Raw genomic sequence first — 27,301 nt, 5'->3', positions numbered from 1 at the left:
ATATTATAGTAAGGTGAGATCCCTAGCTATTATGGGTTATGGGTCTCATAAGAAGGCATAGGCGCCTAAAAGGTGATGATACGTGCGTAATAGAATTAGAAATTACATTTATATTAAATTGTATTACAAATAGTCTGAGAATGCGTATAAAACACAGCTACATACTAATCTAAGTCAATAAAATCCACGAGAAACATTAATTTATCCACAAAATTAGCATACCCCTTAACCAGGCTCAGCAAAAATATTTTTATTGGTTTCCAACCATATCATAAATATAGCATAAAGTTCAAATTGAAGTAGGCTCTATTCAAGCACTGCCCGTAGGCCTGTGATGCACGCCACGATAAACTTTATTTATTTATTTAATAGGACAACCAACAAGACATACACTAGAAGACAGTCAATATTTACAGCTTTTGAAAGAAAGAAAGAAAGAAAGAAAAAATGTTTATCAGACATTTCTTTTAAACTTTTATCAGACATTTTATCGATGTTCGTTAAGCCCATTAATTTGTCTTAAATTGTCGATAATATTTTATCATGGCATGCATCTTAAGGTTAAGGGGTACTCCACACATAGTGTAGTCTAACCGAAAAGCAACCCTAAAGCCGCGTACTAAAGCACGTTAACGCACGCACAGTGAGCTTGTCTACGGGCGGGCAAGAGGAATCGAGTTCGGAAGCCGAGGAGAGAGGGGCGGAGAAACCGGCCGTCCCGCCCCGACCTAGGGCGGGGTCTGTGGACCATACCCAGAGGAGGATCGGTGAGTGTGGATAGTTTTAAGACAAGTGTAATAGTGTTGCCATTAAGAAAACTGACAAGGTAAGTGTTGCCAGTTTTAAGACAAGTGGCATGTTAAGTATTGCCAGCTTTATGATAAGTGTCATGGTTAGTATTGCAAGCTTTAAGACAAGTAACATGGTGTTGCATTAAAAGTGTCATGACAAGTGTTGCCAGATTTAAGAGAGGTGTCATGGTAACTGTTGTCATTTAAGAATAGCGATAATGTAAGTGTTGCCAGCTTTAAAACAAATGTCATGGTAAGTAAGTGTGATCATTCAAGAAAAATGCCATGATAAGTGTTGCCAGTATTAAGTGCTAAGACCTCTTAGTGAGCTTGTCGACGGGCGGGCAGGACGAGTCCAGTTCAGAGGCCGAGGAGAGACCATACCCAGAGGAGGATCGGTAAGTGTGGAGTTTTAAGACTAAATCCCGGTCTCTGAGCACGTAGAATTTTGTCCAATGACCCCAAGCTACCCATCCTTATCGCTCGCGCGTAATTATATTGCTGTCGCGACTGTGCGACTGGCGCCCGCAGTGAGTGTGCGAGCGCGAAACATCTAGAGTAAACCGTAAAAAATATATTTCCATACAAAATAAACAGCTGATTTTTAACTAGTGTTGTGAAACCATCGATAGTTTCAATATCGATAGTACCGATTGTTTTTGGTTAATGCTAATATGCGGTTATCACACTGCGCCGCGCTCCGCCGCGGTCCGCGTGATTTCATATAAAAAATCCCGCGCGCAGACGCGTTGTCAGTGTGTCGTCCCGCGCTCTGCGGCGGAGCGCGGCGCAGTGTGATAACCGCCTTAGAAATCACAACAAAATCGATACTATCGATTTATCGTTATTAATAGTATTGTATGTATTGCTCAAAAAAGCTTATCTATAGACTATTAATTCTGTTAGTTTATATTTTTTGGTCTAACCCGTCTGAGGTTGGGGAAGTGAAGATCAAATCCAGCATTTCATCATCATCACCAACAAAACAGTCCACAGGACTATGAGCCTCTTCCACTTTAGTGGAGGCTTTTTCCATAATCCTGCATTTGCCTTTTATAAATTAGAGTGGGTCGTGCTCCCGCATTGGAGACTAAAGCCCGTTTTCACCATCAATCCCTAATTTTTAAGTGACCCCTATGTAAAGAAAATTCCGGTTATTTGTTACCATAGGGGTCACTTAAAAATTAGGGATTGATTAGGGTTTCTGATTTCTCGATCTATTTTTTTTCTCGAGTTTCGGGAATTCTCGAGGCCAAACTCTCGAGTTTTCTCGGGTCTCGAGTCTTTTAATGAAAACTGTTGAAATCGGTCGAAATTTAATAAAAACACATGTTTTTTAATCTATTATACCTACTTATTGAACAACAATCAATATTAGAATTTAGTACCACTTATTTTGGTAAGGAAAGTAACAAAAAATAAAATCTTCTTTCATAATTAATAATATTAACTAATAATCATAACAAAAGTCATAAATTCGCGTGTACTTTAAGGATAAATAACAATAAAATGTTCTAATATGGAGTTACAATTTAATCACTTGTTTTCCAAAGAACACAAGTCCAAATAGCAAAATTACGATAAATAGTTTTTTTTTTATAAACCAAACAAACTTTTTAATAAACGTTCCAATTTCTTAAAGATAACGACTTGAATAAACTTTACGAGGAGGCACGAGTACCTAACCTAACAGACAGTTAATAGATTTTTCAGATTTTGAAATAGGGACATGCGCAATAAAGTTTTTCTGAGACAGACAAATTTCCACGCGGGCGAATCCGCGGGCGAAGCCGCGGGCGGAAAGCTAGTAATAAATACAGATTGAGATCATTACTTGCAAATCAAATCAGTTAAAAAAGGAAAGACTGGGCCAGTCTAAAAGCAATGTTAAAAACTATCTTTTGTCTAAGAAAATAGGCTTTCAAGAATATTAAAGCTTCAAAATCGAAACTCGAGAATTCTCGAGCTCCGGTAATTTTTTTCTCGTCTCGAATGAAGCCAAATTTCTCGAGTTTTCTCGAGTTCGAGAAAGCTCGAGCAGAAACCCTAGGATTGATGGTGAAAACAGGCATTAATGACCTAATGGTGTTTCTGACCGCAGGCCGCAGCGGTAGCGAACGCGATCTGTCCGCGAAAGCGAGAGAGGTGACCGCAAGACTGACGTCCAATACGCGACAAAGCAGACCGCCTAAACAGGAGTCTACGCCGGACGCTAACTGTGAGTTCTTTCTCTTGTAGAGCCTCATAAATTCGATAAACAACTAAAGGATACTGAAGTAGTATACGGGACTTACCACCTCTCGTTCCCACCGCTGCAACTCCAGCTTGACCGCCAATAACCCAACCAGTGAAAGACAAGTTTGTCCCGGGGGACGTAAAAAGTAAAACGGTGATTTAATAAGACTGAAAAAGGCGCGTAGGCGTATCTAAAAAAACATTTATTATATTAGCTACGTCCAAAGCAAAATAAAATACTCTTATGCCACAAATACTATATGTACAATGACGAGAACAAACATGTATTTAATATTTGTTTTACTATTCCAATGAATAATTTTTGTTCATGACTACAATTAGAATCTTTTGTTTGTCACAGTGTCGTCATCGCAACTTTGTTCAGCATTAACGGAACAGCTGACCAAGACAGCGTGTAAAGTGGTCCAGTTGTACGCCTCCTTACAGAGGGAACCCGGGGCTGCCGCCGATATTAGTGGTGAGTTGGAGATTCGTGGTTAAAGTCCGGTCGCCGAGCAGAAAGAATTTCGTCCAATGACCCCAAGCTACCCATCCTTATCGCTCGCGCGTAATCATATTGCTAAGGCAGGCTGACTTAGGATGCCTGACTAAGATGGCGTGTAAGATGGTCCATCTGTATGCCTCGCTACAAAGGGAACCCGGGGCTGCTGCCGATATTTGTGGTAAGTTTATAGAGGCTGATGGTTAGTAAACATAACCGCTTGTCGATGATCGGGCTGGAATTAGATGAATTGACCACCACAAAACGTATGGTGGTTAGTTATGAGACCACCAGACACTGACTAACCATCTTAAGACAGACTGACTTAGTTAGGATGCCTGAGTAACTATGACTAGGTGGTCCAGTTGTATGCTTCCCTACAGGTTTTGGACCTTGATACAAGGTAATAAAGTTCAAAATAATGTCGTTACTATACTACTATTAACTGCTCGAGGATATTAGAGGTTACTGGTTAGTAAGGATAACCACCTATTGATGGACAGGCTTCTCGTTAGTTTTACTGCCATCTATTCGATGCACTGACCTTGTGGAAAGTGTACGCGGACTGGTGGTTAGTCAGGACAACCACCTGTTTAGTAATAGACATATCGTTAGCATAGGCTGGCATTGTATTTACTTATTAAAACTTCAATTTTATGTCTTTCCAGGACTCGAAGCGGCGATACTAGAAACGCAGAAAGTTTTAAAGAGCGCCGTGTCCAGACAAACACAAAATGGCGACGCCTTGAGCAGCCTGTCGTCCACCGAAGGCGACTGTCGGCCTAACGTCGACTCCACGAGGAAGAAACTAGAGAACCTGGTCTCCAAAGGTAGTTTATTTATTTACTAGCGGCGTTTTACCACCTTAGGGGTTGAATTTTGCAAAATCTCGTCTTAGTGAGCACCTAAGTTAAAAAAGGAACCCCCATGCAAAATTTGAGACTCCTAGCACTTGTAGTTTCTGAGATTTAGTGATGAGTGAGTCACTCTATCAGTGACCTTTCGCCTTTATAGATATAGAAGACTAGCGGCCGCCCGCGACTTCGTACGGGGACCACTTTAGGGGTGGAGTTTCGTAAAATCCTTTCTTAGCGGATGCCTACGTCATAACATCTACCTGCATGCCAAATTTCAGCCCGATCCGTCCAGTGGTTTGGGCTGTGCGTTGATAGATCACTATGTCAGTCAGTCAGTTTAGACTAGCTTGGTGGTTAGTATTAAGATCACTTGTTTGGGATCCAGGGGTCCCGGATTTCATTCCCAAATAATAATTGTCAGTTCCTAGAGAACCTGGTCTCCAAAGGTAGTTTGATTTTACTAGCTTGGTGGTTAGTGGTTAGACCACCTGGTCACCTGTCTTAGATCCAGAGGTCCCAGGTTCCATTCCCAAATGATTTTCAGTTACTTTTGTCGCAAACTAGACATTAATTTCATTGATTTCAAGATTTGATTGATTTTCTCAAGGTCAGCTGGTAGAGAATGACTTATGGCATTAAGCTCGCCTTTTTGTACTGAACATTGTTGTGTGTGCAATAAAGTCTTTAAATAAATTAATTAATAAACTGTTGGTTTTCTAACAAAATAATATATCTTTTCCAGAAGCGAACAACGCCGGGAATCCAGCGATGTCTCTCATCGAGCAGTACTCAGATATCCTTCTAAACATGATGCAAAGCAAAATGGTGAACCAATTCTCTCAGAGCCCGCAGAGCTTGCCTCCCAACGCGAGAGATGGCGCTGACAGCTAGTACAGCGACAATCGGTAGCGTATCGGTAGTTTTATCGATAGGTATATCGATACTATTGACGGCGAACCTCCCTAGACAGAGTAATAACGTGGCAGTTGCGATTCCGAGTGCTGACAGTTATTACAGTGTCAATCGGTAGCGTATCGGTAGTTATATCGATACTGTTGACAGCGAACCTCCTTAGACGAAGTAAGAACGTGACAGTTGTAATTCCGAGCGCTTACAGGATAGAATAGTGTTGATCGCTACCGATCCGAATACCGAAAACCACTTTTGTCGATACTATTGACGGCACTATAAAATGTTATAAACGTGACGTTTATAATGAGAGTTTTCGCGAATGAAAGATCCGCTAGATGGCGGGACGTGGATGTGGGGTCTGACTGCTGCGTGATTGGTGGATTTTGACATATCTGTCAATGTCATGTCAAAAATAACCAATCATGCAGCATTTGGACCTCGCGTCTACGTATTGCCATCTGGCGGATTTTTCATTCGCGAAAACCCTCATTGTAACGCTTCGTACCGCCGTATTTGTGAAGTGATTTTGAAATTAAAACTTTCACTAATGTTACTTTAGTCTAGGGGGTAAGATTTTGTCGAGTCCATAATGGTTATTGCATTGTCTAAGGGTGTATGTTATGTCATTGACTGAGTGCAATACTATAGAAATGTCACTGTCACTGTCTTTCCTATGCCATTGTGAGTTAATGATATTATTTTGACATAAAAATGTTGAGAATGGTAATAATGAATCGAAGTTTTATTAAATAATTTTCTTAAAATACTTAACGAGTCGCATTTTGATAAGAAAATTGAATTTCTAGTAATGATTGATAAATATTATTGTGTATTTTTTAATACATTTCAATGTTATATTATTTTTATTTATAAGAAGTATTGCCCTCAGTCAATCAAGCTGTCAATAGTATCGATAACAATCGGTAATACCGGTACTATCGATATCGAATCTGTACTACAGTTACAACACTAAACCGTTGACATATTGAAAGTGACTCAAGTGATGTGCGAATCGAAAATCGACTTTACGACGAGTTGTTAAGTCTTAGTTTAAGAGTTGAAGTCTTTGGAATTGGAAGGAAATCGTGAATGAAATTAAGGTACAGTCGACAGCATAAAAGACTACATTTCTTGCAAAATGTATTACAGTCCGTGTCAAAAAGTTCGTGACACCCAAAGTAGCCAAAAAATTCGCGACACGTCTTTGTTACAATGAGGGCTATCGTTTTTATACTTAACAGTTGGCACCCCTGGCGATTGACAGGACCTTACACTACAGTAGCGCCATCTTGATGAGTGCAAATGCGATAGTCCTCCTACCACTTTAGCGCTCACCAGTTGGTGCCACTGTCTTCGCTACTAGCAAGTGACAGGACCTTACTCTACAGTGGCGCTAACTGGTGAGCGCTAAAACGATAGCCCTCATTGGAATAAGGTTGTGTTATCAACTTTTTGGCCACTTTGGGTGTCACGAACTGTTTGAAGCTGACTGTACAATGAGGTAAAATGCCACTGTATTTAGTTTAATGTGCTGTCGTGTGTACTGTGTAAAAACATGTAATTATTGCTACAGCACCATATCTTTAAAATATGTTAAAAAGACTAAAAATCTGCTACAAATTGAATTGTCCTATTCAATTTTAGACCTTACAAACAAAGGATATTTCAAAATCCATCGCGAAGTTTTCGTTTTGTAGCAGATCGTGGAATACTTAAATCGGCCTATACTTCCAAATACTTGATTAATCGCATTGATTTGAACAATACGGGTAAATAATTGAAACAATACATTTATTAATTCAATAAAAATTACATAAAACTCACCTACTTTTTGAAATTGTCATAGATTCTTAATTATATTTAAATTAACCCTATCTATATGATTTTAGGTTTTAAGAAAATAGTCAAAATTTCTTTTACTAAATAATGTGTATATTTGATTATCAAAATAACTTTTATTTTATATTATATTTATCAAAATTTGTACTGATCAGCAAATCGTGTAAAACGTGATTTTATTCTAAAAATAAAATTGTGTGGTTTTACTTTAATTTGAATTGTGATCAGGTATTTTTAATTTGAATTTGAAATTTGGTGGTCTTACGTCCTATTTAGGATGTTGAAAGAAAAGACATAACTACTTACTTTTAAAATAAAATTTTAAATCATTCCTTATTCGGACATACTTAAAATTCTACTTATGTTTTCTGTATCTATGTATATTTTTCACTGGGTTCTTCTTTTAAGCCTTTATTCGATATTTTCTTCAATACATCAAAAAATTATATTCTTAATGTTGCCAGTAACGACTGTTTTCTTATTTTTTTGTTTGACTCCTTGAAAAAACTATTCTAACTTTTCTAAAATGTCCACAAACAACTGAAGAATTATATTGCATTTAAAATATCATTCCATTTATAAAAATAAATGAGTGTCAATTTAACACGTTCTAAGAATGATGATGTCTGATATAAATAAATAAATATACAGTCAGCTGTGCGCAGGGATTCTGCATTATTCCTGATAAATTGCACCTTAACCTATCGTAATATAGTTCAACATTGTAAAACAGCGAAAAATTTAGAACAGCTTTTCAGCATTGCTAACATTGTAATGAGGACTATCGTTTTAGCGCTCACCAGTTGGCGATAAACTGTAGAGTAAGGTCAATGTCATTTGCTGTAGTCCGGTCGCCGTGCACATAGAATTTCGTCCAATGACCCCAAGCTACCCATCCTTATCGCTCGTGCGTAATTATATTGCTGTCGCGACTGTGCGACGGGTGGCCGCAAGCGATAAGGATGGGTAGCTTGGGGTCATTGGACGCAATTTTACGTGCTCGGCGACCGGACTTTAGTACCGAAGACAGTGGCGCCAACTGATGAGCACTGAAGCGGTAGGGCTATCGCATTTGCACTCACCAGGATGGCGACACTGTAGACTAAGGTCATGTAAATCGCCAGTGGTGCCAACTGCTAAGTTTAAAAACGATAGCTCTCACTGCAAGAAAAGTTTGTTTGACACTTTAAAAAACCGTTATTTTTCGCGCCAAATTAAAAACCGAGGGTAAGCAATAAAAGAAACTGGAATTGAAAAGTCGAAAGATTACTGTAAATAGCAGACTATTGTAAGATACAGTTTCACGAGCGATTGTAAAACAACGTGAGATAATACCGTTATTGTAATAACGATTCAATTTTTACCGTTATAACGTTACTTCAAAGTTTTCTTCCACCAATCATGTTGATTGTGTTTGAAATTGGAAAGATCTCGCGTTGTTCGAAAAAAAGAACGTGTGGTGTCCCAAAAATATTATTTTAAGTGTACTTTTTCAGCAAAATGCTAGACTGCATCATACTTAAAATCAGCCCCCGTAGACAAGTGCTAAATCTTGACAGTTGTGATGTCGAAAGACGGTCGAAAAACGGTCGAAAGGCCTTTTTTCCGCCGTAAACGGATTCGATTTTCGATTTGATTAAAAAGTGCCTCTTGTCTAGACCTACAGAAGTCAAATACCTGCCTTGTTCTTCATAAATAATATGAATATTAACTTTTTAAAAAAATAAAACCGACTTCAAATGCGTGAACACAAAAAAAACTAAAAATTGCGTATAAAAAAGTTCATCCCCAATTTTCCACCCTTGGGGGTGAAATATTTTCTTCAAATTCGCATGAAACCACCCTTTTGATAATACCTATTCAACAAAAAAATAATCGTTCAAATTGATTTATAATCGGCGGAGATATTGCGTATAAAAAAGTTCATCCCCAATTTTCCACCCTTAGGGGTGAAATATTTTCTTCAAATTCGCATGAAACCACCCTTTTGATAATACCTATTCAACAAAAAAATAATCGTTCAAATTGATTTATAATCGGCGGAGATATTGCGTATAAAAAAGTTCATCCCCAATTTTCCACCCTTGGGGGTAGTTTTTTCTATTATTAAATTTAAATGGGACCACCCTTGAGGTATTACCTATACGCCGAAAAAAGATTTGTTTAAATCGGTTCATAATTGGCGGAGTTATCGCGTAACAAACATAGAAAAAAAAAAAAAAAAACATACGGGTCGAATTGAGAACCTCCTCCTTTTTTTTGAAGTCGGTTGAAAATGTCGTTAAAGGTTTAATATTAAATGCAGTGTTATATCTAATTAATTACTTTGAATATTAAAAAATAATACCTTAATATTGCCGAAAGAGAGTTTGTTACACTCTAAAGCAATTTTATAATATTTTTGGGAGCCACACGATTAATTTAAGATGTGTAATAAATTAACATCTAACTAACTATTATTATGAATTTATTAAAGTCCTTAGGTAAACGTTATTTGTAGTCTGTAAGTGTTTTTATTTCCATTTAAAATACGTCACAATTAGGCAATTTTTTTATATAATGTAAAAGTGCATTTTTTAGTTAAAAACTGACGTTTGATTACGCTTTTAACTAAAATTAAGTTTCAAAAAATTTACAGTCGAGTGCACATCAACCTATACATTGTATATTTTTTGGCAAAATCGTCTAAGAGATTAAGATACAACTGTGTATGGTTGACGTGCTGTCGTCTGTATGTCATTTTTCTTGAAAGGTGTAAATAATAAGAATAACTTTTATTCGTTTTAAGTTTCTTCTTTTTAAGAAAGTACCAATGATTATTTTCTTTTTATGTAACAGCCGTATATCAACCTACCACGGAATTTCAACAATCGATTTTTAACCCTATTTTCGAAGGTATAAAATCCAATATCAATTGAAGGTCTCGTAGTAGGTTCGCATGCGGCTTTTTCTGCTTGTAAATAGAGTTTTAGTTTACAACATGCTTTTTTAAGCGTCCAATAACTTGTGAAAAAAACTTTAGAGCTCAAATTTGTGGTTACCTTTCGTTTTGTTAACATTTTATATCATTTAAATTAGTTTGGCATTTGAATTTTTTTATAACTGAAAGATATTCACACTTTATGAATCTCTTAAAATAATTTAGCAAATGCCTCACTTTTTAAACAACGCGAGATTTTTTTTATTGTAACCTCTATGGTCTCGCGTTGACAGCTTGCACAGATTATTCTTTGACAGGTCCCAAAGCGCGCGTTTTTATTATTTTTTAGCTGTGGCGATGTCAACGTGTTGACGTCGGTCGTGTAGATACTTTTTATTTAATGTTCAAAATTGTATTGCCATTTAAAGAAAAGACTAATGTTATTAATGATTACAATATTACAATTATTCAATTATTTTCTTTGTTTGTTTTATTTTCCAAATCTATCATTAAAAAAATCTGGCTAACTTGGCAGAAGTTTGAGAAGTAATGAGACCGAAATAGTGTTATCTAAACTTATAGCAAGTAAAAAAAAACATTTATTTTAGACAAACGTCCGTATCCACAAACATTACTATGAGGTCTCACAGTGCGCGTGGACGCACCGGGTCTTAAACGAACCAATCACAGAGCTATTCAACGCTATGCGTTCGATTTGCTGCTTCACTTAATCAAGCATCGTTTGTGAATACGGGCGTAAGAAAGGTTAAAATATAACTACAATTATTATGAAACAAAAATCATAATAAAATTCTCCAATCCATTTACTCATCTCGGCTCATCGTTGCACTGGTCATCATGCACCACATTGAAGGAGTACGAGGTCTCCTTCAGGATGCCGAGGTTTAGCAGGAACTCCAGCAGAGGGCGCCGCCTTACTACCCTCTCACGGTAAGTTGCTGAGCGGACTCCTGTGAAAAAATCAAGTGATTAAGATTTTCTTTCGTTTCAACCAAAAGGTCTATTCCACTTTCATCATCATCATTTCAGCCACAGGAAGTCCACTGCTAAACATAGGCCTCCCCCAATGACTTCCACATCTTACGTGATTGGATTACCCAGGTGATCAAAGTTGACTCCAGGCGACACTTTGGTGTCCTTTGATCACCTATGGACCATCACCTAGGTGATTAAAGTGGACTTACTCGTAATATTATACCCAAAATGGAATAGATCAATCAAAAGACATCTATTGCTGTGATTATCCTATTGCATGCATTGGACGCCATGAATCAATAAAAATTCTTTCCTCTTTATATTTTTTGAATGAGACTAAGTACCACGCGCGTGTCCCCTTTTTTACCCGACTGCGCCAGAAGAAGGGTTATGTTTTCAACATGCAATCCTAGGGTTTTGCGCTCTCTATATCAAACACTTAAATCGGTTAACAGACTGAGTTACTTGTGGTTTCAGCAGTGGAACAGGACCACCTCCACTCTTCGAATAGATATCGTAAAAAGCGATTAATGGATAAAATATACGGATATCAAATCTTCCCAACCCGTCTGGCCAGCGTGGGGAGTAGAGTGCAGGCCAAATCCTCTAATTGCCTCTGGTAAATTAGAAAGTCGTGCTGCTACTCCTAGTGGAGACTAAATGATCTGATGATTAATTATCTATAGATCGTTTCATCCACGAAGACGCGCCCCACCATTCTTCCTCTAATGTTTGAGTGCACACGCACACTGCAATAATGACGCTCGGATTGCTCGGATCAAACTCCCCGCACCCCGCGCGACCGAGACCAAAAATTGGTGGGGCGCGTTCGAGTGGATGAAACGATCTCTATTGAAATAAAACAGCATCTACTTACGGACAGGTTGCAGAGGCTTGGTGTACATCTGAGGACCCAGCTCGTACATGACTTGGAAGTCTGCTTGGTTGCCAAGACGGAAACCGAAGCCGAAGCGATGGTCGTTGACTGTGACAGTTAAACATGGTCAGCATTGCAGTCGGTTAAAAAAGAGAATGGTCTGCTTGAGGGAAAAATAATGAATGTTGAGGCTACAGTTTTTGTATAGGTACTAGGTACAGTCAGCCAAATGACGTCCACTGCTGGACAAAGGCCTCCCCCAAGGTTTTCCACAATGAACGGTCCTGCGCTGCCCGCATCCAGGCCCTTCCCGCGACCTTTACCAGATCGTCGGTCCACCTAGTAGGAGGCCTGCTGAAACGAACGAGCGAACGAACTAGGTACAGTACAGACAGCATCCAAAAAGATCGCAACACGACTGTTACAATTGGATTAAAGTAGTGTTATCAATTTTTTTGGGGTGTCAGGAACTATTTGACTCTGATTGTACCTACTTATTTGTAATTTTCTCAAAAATATCAATAAATACAGTAATGAGAGTGATTTATAGAACAGAAAAGATTCAGAATTCGTTTCTTTGGCAAAAAATATCTAAGAATCGATGCAAATCGCGTTTTTTTTTCAGGCACCATCACCACGCGTTTCTGCGCTGCTAAATTATTAGGTCCCCAACTCAGTATTTTCAGAAGTGACTAGGGCACTGGGATGGCGACCAAATGGTACTTAAGTAAAAATCATGAAATTGATATAAATAAAGACCTACCTTTCAGTAGCCGTGGTGAGAAGCCATAGATGGTAGCGAATCCAGCAGGAACATCTTCTGGGACCACGAAGATGATGCAGCTTACCGGCATAACTGTAAGAAACAGCTTTTAAGCAAGGTAAATATTAAAGCTAAACAAGGTTCTGGAGTGGAGGCTACGTACCGGAAAACGCAACATGGGAGATCCACATGGCGGACTGACGAACGACCTTATGGAGGTAGCAGGAAAGCGCTGGATGTAGGCCGTTACAACCGGGCGATGTGGAAATCATTGGGGGAGGCCTATGTTCAGCAGTGGACTCCTGTAGCTGAAATGATGACGATGAAACACTAAAACCGAAAATGAGTTGCTCTCGTGCCTCTGTGGATGATATTGAACCGAAAAAATTGTATTGTCTCCACTACTAGGTTTGGTTTTCACGTTTCACGAATTATAAAAATTGCAAAACTCTGGTTCCGCACTTCCGCTTTGGGTTAGTTAGGTACCTAAATTTTATCGTCACATTATGAAAAGGAAAATGTAGAAAATAAAATTCAACTTACGACTAAACCCGAAAACAGCTAAGAACGCCAAAAAGATCCTGCGCGCCATTTGAGGTCAAGGCAAAACAAAATGGCCGCCCAGTTAGGTGACGCGACCCTTACGGAGTTTGATTGTCGAATGATAGGTCTCAGCTTAGGCACAAGGAGTTAATTACTGGTTAATATTTAAGAGCGAGTTGTCATAAAGATAGCGGGTTCTGTATAATATGTTTTTGTTCCGGAACTTCTAAGTAGTACCTACATTTTACTTAGGGCTCATTCCCAGTGATGCAGAATACCGCAAAACTGGACTGTCGTGGAAACACATAAGTATTATGTGTGTTTGAAATTCGAATTACAAATTCTAACGATTCGGTTTTTAGTGGGACTTTGTAAACGGGATGTTCGTGTGAACGTTAATATTAAAACACGTATCCTATTAAACGGGATCCTGCAAAAAACAGGATGTCTCCGTGGGAACAAGCCCTTACAAACAGTTCAATTTTCTCCCGGGACAAACTTGGCCTTCACTTCACCTTCACTTGGTTGGGTTTTTATTGGCGGTCAAGCTGTAGATCCTGGTTACACAGGAGTTGCAGCGGTGGGAACGAGAGGTGGGAATAGTCCCGATAGTAGGTATGTAAACGTAATATACTGTTTGTTAAGAATAAATAAAAAATGTCAAAGCTAAAATAACGAAAAAAATACAACAGGCAAAGGAAACCTCCTCTTTATTAGATACGACGAATTTAAGGGGGTCTTATCCCTGAGAAGCGATGTCTTCCAGACAATCCATGAACCCAGATATAATAAAAAAATTCAAAATAAACATTAAGGACTGTTCGAACCTAAGTAAGGAATTCTAAAAGTAATTGTTTCCAACTCAAATGATTTTCCCACGAGGTTACTATAGGCGTTGGTTTTTATTCGTTGACATACTTTAACATTTCGACATATAACTTGTACATTTAATTTTAGATTATTGGTTCTCACAAACCTTAAAAGGTATTTTATTAATAAATAGGTCAACATCGTCAGGTCATTTAGTCTCCATTGCAGGACCACGACCCTCTAATTTACCAGCAAATGGAGGATTTGTCCTACACTCCCCACGCTGGCCAGACGGGTTGGGGAGGCCTGATGTTCGCATATTTGTCCCTTAGTCGCCTCTTGCGACATCCACGGGTATTCATGGTGGTAGAATAGACTTGTCTGTCGGAACCATATGGATTGATTTTTAAAATGTACCATTCAGGAATCGAACCTGTGACTTACTGTGTGACGCAGTGAGCCACTACGCCATAGGGTCATCGACTTTCTAAGTAAACTTTTATCCTTTTTCTCACAAACCTAGACAGTTGATTATTTAATATTATGTCATATAAAAGAGACGGAGATATACTATCCATACACATGTCACTTTCTACAGCAGCTGTCTCTTTCTATTTATTGAAAGTTCCGAAGAAAGTGCTCAATGCTGTATTCTAGAAGGTCACACATCACGGCAGTATGCACTCAAAATAATACTTTATTATGTAAGCAGTAAATTAGAAATTCAACTGATAAAACCCTTGAACCAATGTTGCAGAACATTAAATTCATTGAAGTGAATGGACAACGCACACATAAACCATACGTGTGTACGAAACAATCAATAATGCACTTTATTTTCAATTCACAAAGGTTCAAAATGTTTTTTGTTAGTTTGTGTAAATGCAAACTTCACATAATTTACATTTCGAACACACTAGCGCGTTCGTATTACTCATTGCAAGAGAATTCCCACCTAATCACCTACGTAATAAAGTAATAAGTTAATCGTTTTGCTTTCACTTACGTCACTGTTCGTAGTGGGATACGGCAGTCATATGTTTTTGGCTCACTTTGGCGGCAAAACTCGGAGTGACAGTTTACTTTTTTATTGTTTTTTAATCACAGCTAAGGTTAAAAAAGTGACCAAGGAGGTTTAGTTTTTGTACAATGTTAAAAACTTTATGATAATTAACAACAAGTGATTTACAAAATGATTGTGAAACTGTGTTTTTTCCTGTTCCTGCTTAAATACGGTGAGTTAATCAGTTGCAAAATTATTTGTATCGCTGGAAAGTTATGTTCGGTGGTTAAATATAACCCGAGTTGGGCATAAAATAGTTTTTGCGTGTTACCATTTGACCTAGTTTCTGTTACATTGTGTTACGTTTGTTTGTAACTAGTTTTATCAGGTTTCATAGATTTCAAGTTATTTTTTGTGAATAAGTTTTTTGACACTAAAAATTACACATGATTGGTTATTTTCGTGATTAAAAACAAAACATTAGCGGAAGGAAAATCAAATTATGAGTACGTAATAAGAAAATAAAAGTCTTACAAATTGTAAATTACTGTACCTAGTTGGCATGGTGGTTTTCAAACAACACTTTGCGGTTGCGAGTTCAATTCTGAGCAGAAATATATCTAATTAAATGAAAGGAGTGGAGGAGAGTCAGAGATTTAGGCCAAACCCTCCATTTGCTTCTGGTTCATTCCTGCGGTAAAAACTAAATGTAGAAAGCGTACATACCTTCAACAGTGGCGTAGCTTGGGGGGGGCAGGGGGGGCCATGGCCCCGGGCGGCATATGAAAGGGGGCGGCGGATAAGAAAAAAAACATTGCATGAACAAGAAAAAAAAGGCCGACTATGTCTACGTTGAGACTAACAAATCTAGCTATACTGGCAATTGAAAATGAGATACAATTTGATATCGACGATTGTGTAAAAGATTTTGCTTTGAAAAAAGCACGAAGAGTACATTTTTAATCTATTTTTTAAGTAATAGTAACAAAAATATTTAAGGAGCTTACTTACCCCTCTAAAACTTGCGCCACAGATAATCTTTCGTGATTTCTCTTGTTACAAACCGAAATAAAAAAATGGTTTGTAAATAGTTAAAGCCATATCTAAGCTACTTTTAAAACCGTGTATTTATTATATTCTGCAAGTTCGAAATTCAAAATTAGCTAAAATGGTAACTTTTAGCAGTAATTAAATCTGTAACTTGCTGCAAATATCTAATGAATTTAAACAAATTATTTTAAAAAATAGCTTCGATACATATTAGGTATACATTTTTCAAACCACTTTTTTAATTTCGGTCTATAACAAAAGTAATCAAGAAAAAATATGGTGGCGCTGGTTAGCTAGGGTACAACCCTTAATAATATTAAGTACGTATGTTATTCCTTCTAAGTTCAATGAGCACTATACAGGGTGACTGGAACTGAACCCGCCATAGCTAATACGCGTATAGAGGAGGTCATTTGCTAATTATTGAACCGTACTTTCTATACCTAAAGTTTTATAGTTTAGGAGATATGTCAATTTTTATACTTTTTCAGATTTTTCCACAATTTGACCTAAAAACTGCTTCAATTTTTTTTCTCGCATGATTTCAACAGTTTTTTTTATTTGATATTAATATCGAATATGTCTTTATTCAAATAAACTAAATTTCTGATCCATATAATGATTGAATAGCTAGTTACGAGCCGCCAAAATCTAATAAAAGTACAAACCACGATAAAAAAATCTACTTCGAATTCGATTAAAAAAAAAATTAATGGTGATAATGGATTGCCAATAATCTTAAAAATATCTCTAGCTTCTCTTCTTTCCAATGATATGTCACACGTTGTAATTAGATAATGAAATTTGTCAAAAATTCAAAGTTTATGGAAGAAAATGGAGTAATAGTACAAAAATTATCCATACAAAGTTGATTTTGAATTTTTTTTAATCTTTTTTTCATAATGTGATTATTATTTTTAAATTTATTTGTCAAAAAACACACAAAAATAGTTATGAAAAGGAGTATAGCAGAAAATATGAGATGTTTGAAGAAACTTTGTATGAATAATTTTCGTATTATTACTCCATTTTCTTCCATAAACTTTAAATTTTTAGTAAATTTCAATATCTAATTACTACGTGTGGTATATCATTGGAAAGAAGAGAAGGTAGAGATATTTTTAAGATCATTGGCAATTGTTGGCAATCCATTATCACCATAAGTTTTTTTTTAAATCGAATTCGAACTTGAATTTTTTATCGTGGTTCGTACTTTTGTTGAACTTTGGCGGCTCGTAACTAGTAATTCAATTCATTATCTGGATCTGTAATTTATTTTATTTGACTAAAGGCTTATTCGATATTAGTATCAAATAAAAAAATCGGTTAAAATCATGCGAGAAAAAAAAATTAAGCAGTTTTTAGGTCAAATTTCGGAAAAATCTGAATAAAGTATAAAAATTGACATATCTCCTAAACTATAAAACTTTAGCCATAGAAAGTAAGGTTCAATAATTAGCAAATGACCTCCTCTATACGCGTCGTATTAGCTATGGCGGGTTGAGTTCCAGTCACCCTGTATATGTATAATTTAAGATAATATTTACTCTCAATTGACAAATAAATACTTTAATACTTGTTATTATTGTTTATTTTTATACACCTAGTGTTACATAATAAAGCTGAGCTATTTAAGAAAATCAAACTTCCTGTGGGTTTCAAGCAATTGCTTCTCTTTAATGTATTTTCCTTCTGAAGCAGTGCGTGGTAGTTTATTTTGACTTTCAACAAATAAGGTGAATAGTGTACCTGAAGTCCATTCAATATAATATTTAAACTTTAAAATATTTATAATTAAAATAAAGGGCGGCGGATTTCCGGACGGCCCCGGGCGGCGAAAAGCCACGCTACGCCACTGACCTTCAAAAACATTGAGTTTTAGCCAAAATAGTTTATTTTTATCGCTAGTATACAAAAGACATCAACGCGTCACTAGCGGCCACCCGCGACTTCGTACGCGTGGATCCCGTTTTACCCCCTTAGGGGTTAAATTTTGCAAAATCCCGTCTTAGTGAGCACCTGCGTTTTAAAAGGAACCCCCATGCAAAATTTGAGACTCCTAGCACTTGTAGTTTCTGAGATTTCGTGATGAGTGAGTCAGTCAGTCAGTGACCTTTTGCTTTTATAGATATAAATGTAACGACGACATACTTGTAGAAAACTGGTCACTGGTCTTTTCTTTCAAAAATCTATTTTCTGTAAATAGTTGTTATAATTACTTACAGAAGATCTAACTTTTTTTAACTATCTTAACTAATGCAGTAGTTTCATTACACAATATAGACATTAGCTACGTTCTATAATTATTGATTTCTTTTCAATGTAGGATGATAGTAAAACAAAAGGCAAAATTATTTACTTTGTTTACCATCGCTATACATCATTTATATTGCCAAGTGAATGGGAACTAATATGGCTAACTAAAGTATAGTAAATAGACCTTGAGAATTATAGTGTTACTGTATGTTACTTAATGGTTTGTTTGCAGTGAAGAGTTCTGTACCCTGAGCACGAAAAACTGCAGTGATTCTTTAGATAGGTAATAGTATTCCTTATTACAATAGTAGCGGCGCTGTTTTGTTTTTCCTACAAAAAAACGATTACCATACCATAACGAGAATGATATGTATTCGTGCTCCGGATACAGTTTTTCAAACTAAGTATTTGACTGGTTAAACAACTAGATTTCTATCAAGTTCTGCAGCAAACATGCAGTTATGTAGTACTTATGGCTAACTTATGTATGTACTCTGTACTCGCATCCTACATATTTGAATAATTACAGTAACATTGATTTGCTCGTAGATACGCAAAAATTCGTGCCTAGACACTATATGTAGTTATATCTTTGTATTTTAAGGGCATTTCTACTGTACGGTGTATTTTTTCTCAATTCGGTGCTAAAATTTATATTTAGTTTTTTAAGTAGTTTCAATACAAAAAAATAAATGTTACTCCATTCTGAATGTAAAAATAGCATTGTCACTAAATATTGTGAAGTGGTTTATGAGAAATGTTAAGCATCGAATTGAGAGAGCACCGAATTGAGAAAATGAATCACGGAATTGAGAAATGAATCTCCAAATATAAAAATCGCTCCGCAAACTTAGAATTGATGACATTATGAAGAAATACCTAATGTATTTCAATAATTAATATAATAAATACTTAAAACGTTTTGATATCTGATTGCTGGTCTATTAGTTAGATGGTTCATTTTAGGTTTATGTGTCTGAAATACCAATGGAATAAAACAAAAATCCTAATCAATATGTTTAATTTTTTAATAAGGAACTATAATAAATTCTTAATTTTTATATATTATTTTAATTTTATTTAAATAAAACAAATAAATACATAACACAGGGTCTCTTTGTTTATTTATTCTTAACCTTAAACATAAAACAAATATTGCAAAACCCAAGAGCTAGATTGACCTGACACTATACCGAAGATATTATATCGGACGTCAGTTTGTACACGATTAAAATGGCACTCAAATAGCTGAAATACAACAAGGCACCAGGTGTTACGGCATTATAGCTGAGCTTCGCCGGTACTAAAGGCTCTACAGAAGCAGTTCAATTCCGTCATTCTCGAAGAAAAAACGCCTCCGGCATGGCACAGAAGTGTGGTGATAGCATTATAGACTCATCTCACTTATGAGGCGTGTTTACAAGCTGTTTTCGAGAGTCCTTACGAATCATCTCGCTCGCAGACTCGACGACTTCCAGTCTTCCGAACAAGCTTGTTTCCGAAAAGGCTTTAGTATTATGGTACACACACAGGTACGCTACGGCAGATTATACAGAAGACCAAGGAGTCGCGATATCGGGGATGATATCGGAGTCATGGCCTCCGTAGAGCCTTTCAACAAGTGGGTCTCAAAATGAACATGGACAAGACAAAAATCATGTCAAATGTCCGTGTTGCACCCACTCCTCTGAAGGTTGGAGACTACACTCGAAGTTGTTGACAATTGTGTATACCTGGGACAAGAGTCCAGATAGTTAGGTCCAACTTTGAGAAAGAGGTCTATCGCTGAATTCAACTCAGCTAAGCATCGATCGGGAAGCTTCGCTATTACGTCTGAAATACCGCAGCGTCTTAAGACAAAAGTCTTCTACCAGTGTGTGTTGCCAGTGATGGTGTATGGATGTGAAACTTGGTCGCTTACTATGAGCCTAATAAGAATCAGAAATGTGAATATCGGCAAGAGAACCAAAGTGACCGGCATAGCCCGTAAAATTGCATAAATCAAGTAGCAGTGGGCGGGGCACATAGCTCGTACAGATAATGTCTGTTGGGACTGAAAAGTTGTCGAGTGGAAACCACGGACCAGTGAGCAGGCCCCCACTAGGTAGACCGACGATCTGGTGAAGGTCGAGGGAAGAACCTGGAAGAATTATTTTAATAAGATAGCAATAGCAGTGTATTTTTTTTAATGAAACCTCAAAAAATTAGTTTTATTGTCTTCTGTCCAATGACTGGTACGGTCCAATGATTGGTAGTTCACCCTATTATTATGCTCTATTGATTTCATTATTATTTTAAGTTACACAAACAATTTATAGCACAATAAAAGTATCTATTTTCATTTAATATCAATTCGGTGTACGTGTTTTCTCAATTCGATGCCCCATATTCCGCGGAATTGAGATCCACGGAATTGAGGAAAAATCACATTTCATCAAATTACTCGAAAATATTATAAATTACAACGATTTCTACCAAACGTAATGGCAGATATCAGTTAAATACTTAATTAATTCAGCAGTAATCTCATTAAATACTTCATGAACATTATTAATGTCGCACACCGGTTTGAGAAATGACCAGTGACCAAAAATTCTGAGTGATTTCAAACCTCTGAAAAATGCTCCTCAAAGCGACTGATCCCTCTTTTATACTGCTCGACCACTCGAGTGCAACTGCTAGTTTATGGGAATCAGGCGTGGGTGTTCGTATTGTGCGTTGTTAGTGATATAGGAGCACAAAAGTAAAAATCACGGAATTGAGGCACACACGTCGGACAAAATTTAAATGTGTTACTGTATTAAAACCCAAGGACTTGCAATAAAGAAACTCATTTATATAGCTTTATTAACTATCCCTTGTTCTGTGAATGTGGGTTTCATAATGGGGAAGTTATTATTTCAAAAGTTATGAAGCAAAAACGAGTAAATTCTGGAAACCGGACACTCCATTTTAGGCCAAATTTCGCCCGTTTTTTAACTTTCGGATTTCTTCAAGGCGAGATGTAAAACCTGGCGGTCTTCTAAATATGCTCTCCATCAAGTCAAGAGTCCTATAAATACGTGTGATTTTTTTCAAGTCCGTACTTCCATTTTAAAGGTACTTTTTTCGCCCCAGTAGGTCGATCGGTCGTCCCCGTAGAAATGCCCATAATACTTACTAGCTTTCCGCCCGCGCCTTCGCCCGTGTTATTTTTCGTTTTTTTTATAAAACCTATGACACTCAGCAATAATGTGGCTTTCTATTGGTGAAAGAATTTTTTAAATCGGTTCAGTAGATCCCGAGATTACCCCTTACAATTTAACAAATATCAAACACACAAACTTTACCTCTTTATAATATTAATCATGTGCCTAGACTAGACTTAAAAAAGTGAAAATGATGTATAACTCGGCTCCAATATTTTTGGGCAATCTTGCTAACAAATCGTCAGCATCATCGGGCCATTTGGTCTCCACTGCAGGAGCACGACCCTCTAATTTACCAGAGGCAAATGGAGGATTTGGTCTACACTCCCCACGCTGGCCAGACGGGTTGGGGAGGCCTGATGTTCACATATCCCAAACGTCTTTAGCCATTGGTTCAAAAGTCAAGACTCTTCGAAACATATTTTGTCTTTTATTTTCTGCCATTTTGCTTTGTTATGTCACACAAAGATCAAAGAGTTTAGTGCCAATGTCAAGATGGCGCCACATCTGTGGTCTTGCGAGAACTTGCGCAAACGCAGCCTCAATGTGTTGAGCAATGTGTGGTTTGTGGTCGGTACTTATTAGTTGTATCCTGTAAAGACAGTATTTTAGGATATTTCTTAAGTTGTAGAATGTTTTTGACTCTAACATCTATGTACGTTCTTACGAAATATTTTTAGGATACTTATATCTTAAGCTATGGAATGTTTTTGACCCTAAACTCTATAAGATCTACAGCCTAACAATCCAGAGCTTTCCTGGCTTCAATTTATTCAAAGGGCCATACTTTTATCAATACTCATTATATTACTAGCGTGTGCAATTGAGCATATTATTATTCTTGCGATGCTTCTCAGTAAGAACAATGGGGATGTTGCCTGGGTCAAAAAGCAAGAGTTTTAATTAGTCCGTCAGTTAACTTATCAAAAAATACTCTACACGTATTTTTCACTTTTTCAAACTAATGAAAATTTAAAGAGATAAAGCGCCCAAAGTACATAAGAAGAGGCCCGTGACGTCAACGCTTGCTTAAAAATGCCGCACGTTGTGACGTCGTGCGCAACTTCAACGCACCATAACTATGTAATTATTTGTTAGATTGACAAATAAAAATATACGTGTCCAATATTTTTTGATATTAAACATTACGGACTAAAAAAATTTTTTTAGGCAACTAGCCTATTATAAATATCCCCCGAACCACTTGAGTTTCGTATTTGCCACCCCAGTATGGTCTAGTGCCCACCCCAGATTTAACTAAATTATGAATAGAAAATCTACTACTTAAAAGAACTTGAAATGAAATGTTGTACATCATAGATTTGTTATTGAAAGCTGACAGTCTTTGTTTGGTTAACCAATTAGGAACCCAGTTTTGTTTTGAAACTACATTTTGGAGTTTCGTAAACTGTCAGTTACCAATTAGAGTCAATAAAGAGTCGTTCTTTCCAAATAATCACGACTAAATTATAAATGAATTAAATGATTTATTTTTTCATATCCACATTTATTATTTAACTTCGTATAATTTGGAAATAAATGACTGGTTTTCTAAAGCCAGTTTAATTTTATTTTAATTTAGGTTAATTTTATAATAACCTTCCCTTTATTTCTCTGTCATGTATACCTATCATATATGATACATAATCACAGTTTTCATAATGTTCCACTCATTCATTTTGATAACTTTTCATTGTAATGAATGATAGTGTCGTACGAAAATCAAACCCGACATATCATTTATGTGAAGCACCATTCCATTAAGAAGTTGTAATAACTTATGTATAAGATTTACTCGTATGTATTCATAGTTTCGGTTTGATCTAATAAAGTAAAGCTCGTTAAGATAAATTAGCTAAATTTTACATAGTTGTAATTAAATCTCTCTATTTTACAGGGTCATGTTCCATCATCATCCCGGAGGAGTTGCCCTCGCTGCTATCAGTGGCATACTCCAACATCCCTCCTATAAAGAAAGGTAAGTTATCGTTCAGATAACATCATAAAGGTAGCAGGAAGGCGCTGGACACAGGCCACTACCAACCGGTCAACATGGAAAGCATTGGGGGAGGCCTATGTTCAGCAGTGGACATCCTATGGCTGAGATGATGATGATGATGAATAGCATGAGTTTCTTCCGCTACATCTCAACCAGTCGATATGTTGTCCTGAAGGGGCCACCGCTGGACAAAGGCTTCCCCCAAGGATTTCTACAACATCCCGTACTGAAGTGGTGCTAGGGAAAGATATATTTGGTGTATGCGTTGAAGTATGAAGTTTCATACAAAGAATACTGACCACCTCGAGTTGATACGGTTACGATCCGTTTCCAGGTTGCTAAGTGTGCTTCGTTCTTTAGTTGAAGGCTAGCTAGATGGGGCTGTGCAAAATGTCTAAGGATCTTTGGAGCAGTGTCTTAAAAGTACATTCGTCCATTTGCGACGACAACGTGACATCTTCTGTGTTAATCTAATTGAAGATGTCACACTGTCGTCGCAAATGGACGAATATAGTCTCCACCCCCACTTCTTCTTCTTTTCGTGTCGACAACAAACCTACACAGTGTCAGCCCAAAACTCCGCCACAAGAGTGGCGTTGACAGTAGCACTCATCAAATCCTCCTGAGTGCATTTGTTTGAGCACTCAGGGCATGACATCTCTCATGACTCTCACTCTTCACATGGATTTCGCAAGCGAGAAATACTCGAAGGTCAGGCATCCAACCCGTCTGGCCAAGAGTGTAGGACAAATCCTCCATTTGCTTGCAAATTAGAGAAGCTTGAGCTACTGCAGTGAAAACTAAATGACCTGATGATCATTATTGTTTATTTCAGGCACAGACTCCCGAGTCGGTTTTGGCTTTGCGTTCGGGAACCATGCTGACTTCCAAGTTATGCTGGAGCTAGGACCTCAGACCAACACCAAGAATCTCAGTAAGTTTTGACACAATATTTAACTGGCTAGCATAAATATTTCAAGACTATTGTTTGAAAAACACTTCTTTTTTCAACTCTGAAAAGAGAGGGCTAGTTTTAATTGTTTGTAAAGTAAAATAGTAAACAATTTTATGGTCAACTAGCGGCCGCCCGCGACCTTGTACGCGTGGACCCTTACCTTGTTTTACCCCCTTAGGGGCGGAGTGTGGAGGTATCCGTTCTTAGCGGATGTCTACCTACTCCCTATAACCTATCTTCTAAATTTCAAGTTTCTGAGATTTTTAGAGCTTAAAGTGAGGATGATTTTATTTCTAATCTAAACTTGTTTTTCTAATTTCAGCGGGAACAGGCTTTTCTTCTTCAAACAGCAAGCGTCAAGCGCCATCTCCAGTGCCACCGAAAATTAATAAAAATAGAGAAAAGGTAATAAAAATAATAATGTTCTTACATTACGTAATCTTTTACGTGTTGTAATGTAATACAAATTCTGCGCGTGGACGGCACTACGAGCATTACATGTAAAGTGCTGCCCATACTATTTCCATTACATTACACGATACATCCGTCTTAAGCCGGCTTAGTGCATTTTATTCGTCCAATTCAGGGAGAACTGTTACAAATAAGATGGTGGTAGAGCTTATTCAAATGTTCAAGTCCAACTAACTTAACAATTAACCAAACCGCAGAAAGTTTTGACACTCTGGACACTTGTGGTCTGACCTCTAGACCACAAAGGTGGCTATAGGAATTATGTAGCATAAAGTATACAGTTAGCTTTATATTTTTTTTGTTTAAACTTTCAGTACCTCCAAACGGACGCCAGTAAATTCCTCCAAAACTGGGCACAGAAGATGAAGTACCCGAAACCGGCGTCCCGTCCCGCGCCCCCTCGTCCCGGTGACGTCCCGAACTTGGAAGAATCGGTTGTGGAACTGGTGAAGAATGAGAAAGGGGAGTATGAGATTCACCAGCCTACCCCTGGGAATTTGCCGAAGAATATACTGGATGATTTGAAGAGGTAAGAGTAGAAAGCACTGCGTTTCTTGCGCTGCTTCTTCTCAGCACTGGCTCACTGGCTCATTTATTGTCCTGAAGCAGTGGTAGGGTTAATATTGGGACGTGTAAAAGTGCTTTTTAAAAGCCTACTTGCAAATATTAGTTTTTTTTTAAAGATATAGCCTAGTTCTGTCATCATCAGGTCATCAATTTGTAGGAAAAAATGACATAATATCATATCATATAATATTATAATGATATAATATCATAATTTATTGAATATGTTTTCCATTATTATTTATTTCTTTTTTTTGTTAAACCCTGCATTAAAGGCACCCACTGAAAATCAGTATTTTGGCAGTTACTGAGTGGCCTTTTTTGGCAACTTTGTTTCATTTTTTTTGGGTATTTTCTTTCTTTCTATCAAGAGTCTTTTTAAAAAAATCACGGAAAAAATGGTTTTATTCATATTCATTTTATGATTCTGGCATTTAACGCCATCTATGAGCACAATACTAACTTACTACTTACTACAAAGATAGTGAAGATCGATAACACTGGAAATCAAGCACGTACTACACTAGTTACTATCTCAATCGATAGATGGCGTTGCATAAATCGATATGAGAAACTTTTATTAGCTTTTACATAAATTTTTATTTTTTCTTGCAGATTATATGGAATCAAAAAGGAAGAGGCAAAGAAAATGGCAGAAAAGAAGAGAACTGAGGAAGAGGTTAAGAAGATAACAGAAGACCTTTCAAACGTTGATATGGACTAGACAAGGAGTTCCCTAACTTCTTTGAATCGCGCCCCCTTTCGACCATAAAAAAAATCCGCGCCCTCCTCCTCCAGTCCAGATATTTTTTGGTCGTATCGAGCAGTCTGGAATGTATTCGTCGCAGGTTTTATATTACTTAACTACACAGATGGCCCGCGCCCCCCTTAAAAGTCTCCCACTTTGGGAACCCCTGGACCAGACCATGTTAGTTTTAGTTAGATTAAAAATATTTTATAGATAAGGCTTATTTTTTACGGATATTTTGTAAAAAGATATTTGCTCAAATATAAAATGAAAATGGCCATAAAATATTCAATTAATTAATAAGGTTTTTCTTTTCGTAATTGTAGTTGCAATTCACGAAGGCGAGTGAGCTTTACATGTGTGGTGGCCCGCTACTGCTCGTTTTACACACAACATTTACACACGTATACACACAAGTAAAGCTCAATCGCCTTCATGAGTTGCAAGAACTATACACAAGTACACCATCTTATTATAATAATTATCATACTTCAGACCTAGAGGTCCCGGGTTAAATTCACAGAGGGAGGAAAATATTTTTACTCGGTGGTAGGGCTTGTTCATCCTGGCTCCACACCATCTTACCTAAGTCTGTCACCATACCAACAATGTTAACAGCATTGTTGTGTTCCGGCAGTTGGAGGTAAGATAGCCAGTTCCCCCGTGGTTGAAGATTCCGGGTGAAGCTCGCTTCCACCTTCGGCCTGATCATCACTTACCATCAGGTAAGATGCAGGCCAAGAGCTTCCTCGTTTTGGATAAAATAACTGTCTACGTTATAGCATTTTAATCCGCAAAGTCACATACAACATTATCATCAATCGATTAATCTAAAGAAAAATCGATTCTTTCAAAACAACTCTAAAGATTTCGATGGCACATCGATACACAAACAGACAGACATAAAGTCTCTTTATACGGATCGTAGCGAACGAAACGCGGGGAAAAACAACGAATGAGTGCTTAAAACGTCATATAAGTACTTGAAAGTAATTTATTAAGAGATCAGAGGGTTTTTAAAA

General features: G+C 37.3%; 3 protein-coding genes across 3 annotated transcripts in view; 2 read left to right on the top strand and 1 right to left on the bottom strand.

Annotated features, from left to right (window-relative positions):
- Wdr62 (WD repeat domain 62) overlaps positions 1 to 6,154 on the top strand; it is a 110,661-nt gene extending 104,507 nt beyond the window's left edge. The window contains exons 31-35 of the mRNA XM_028317538.1: positions 645 to 767; positions 2,893 to 3,009; positions 3,388 to 3,504; positions 4,197 to 4,358; positions 5,128 to 6,154. Of these exons, the coding sequence (XP_028173339.1) occupies positions 645 to 767; positions 2,893 to 3,009; positions 3,388 to 3,504; positions 4,197 to 4,358; positions 5,128 to 5,276 (668 nt within the window). The 3' untranslated portion in view covers positions 5,277 to 6,154. The remainder of the gene's footprint in view (positions 1 to 644; positions 768 to 2,892; positions 3,010 to 3,387; positions 3,505 to 4,196; positions 4,359 to 5,127) is intronic.
- Positions 6,155 to 10,884: 4,730 nt separating this feature from the next.
- Positions 10,885 to 12,783, bottom strand: LOC114362238 (uncharacterized). Its single transcript, XM_028317539.1, has 3 exons — positions 12,693 to 12,783; positions 11,930 to 12,037; positions 10,885 to 11,027 (listed from the first exon to the last, which is right to left on the bottom strand). Exons 1-3 carry the CDS (start codon positions 12,781 to 12,783, stop codon positions 10,885 to 10,887), a joined length of 342 nt encoding a protein of 113 aa, XP_028173340.1.
- A 2,302-nt stretch (positions 12,784 to 15,085) lies between these two features.
- On the top strand, positions 15,086 to 26,547 carry LOC114362239 (uncharacterized). The gene is made up of 6 exons (XM_028317540.1): positions 15,086 to 15,280; positions 23,440 to 23,520; positions 24,377 to 24,475; positions 24,819 to 24,901; positions 25,282 to 25,496; positions 26,147 to 26,547. Exons 1-6 carry the CDS (start codon positions 15,238 to 15,240, stop codon positions 26,253 to 26,255), a joined length of 630 nt encoding a protein of 209 aa, XP_028173341.1. The 5' UTR covers positions 15,086 to 15,237; the 3' UTR covers positions 26,256 to 26,547.
- The last annotated feature ends 754 nt before the right edge of the window (positions 26,548 to 27,301 follow it).

This window comes from Ostrinia furnacalis, unplaced genomic scaffold, assembly GCF_004193835.3.
Source record: "Ostrinia furnacalis isolate ACB-3 unplaced genomic scaffold, ASM419383v2 OfSCF6292, whole genome shotgun sequence".
NCBI classification, from domain to species: domain Eukaryota; kingdom Metazoa; phylum Arthropoda; class Insecta; order Lepidoptera; family Crambidae; genus Ostrinia; species Ostrinia furnacalis.
The sequence above is the reverse complement of the archived record's forward strand: the minus strand, read 5'-3'. Positions and strand labels throughout refer to the sequence as shown.

Bases quoted from the DNA above. Each gene is read 5' to 3' on its own strand.
- LOC114362238 (XM_028317539.1), bottom strand. From the start codon at position 12,783: ATGCCGGTAAGCTGCATCATCTTCGTGGTCCCAGAAGATGTTCCTGCT. The intron at 12,038-12,692 runs GTAGGTCTTTAT...TAACTGTCACAG, and splicing joins CTCACCACGGCTACTGAAAG to TCAACGACCATCGCTTCGGC. The intron at 11,028-11,929 runs GTAAGTAGATGC...ATTTTTTCACAG, and splicing joins CAAGCCTCTGCAACCTGTCC to GAGTCCGCTCAGCAACTTAC.
- LOC114362239 (XM_028317540.1), top strand. From the start codon at position 15,238: ATGATTGTGAAACTGTGTTTTTTCCTGTTCCTGCTTAAATACG. The intron at 23,521-24,376 runs GTAAGTTATCGT...TGTTTATTTCAG, and splicing joins CATCCCTCCTATAAAGAAAG to GCACAGACTCCCGAGTCGGT. The intron at 25,497-26,146 runs GTAAGAGTAGAA...TTTTTCTTGCAG, and splicing joins ATACTGGATGATTTGAAGAG to ATTATATGGAATCAAAAAGG.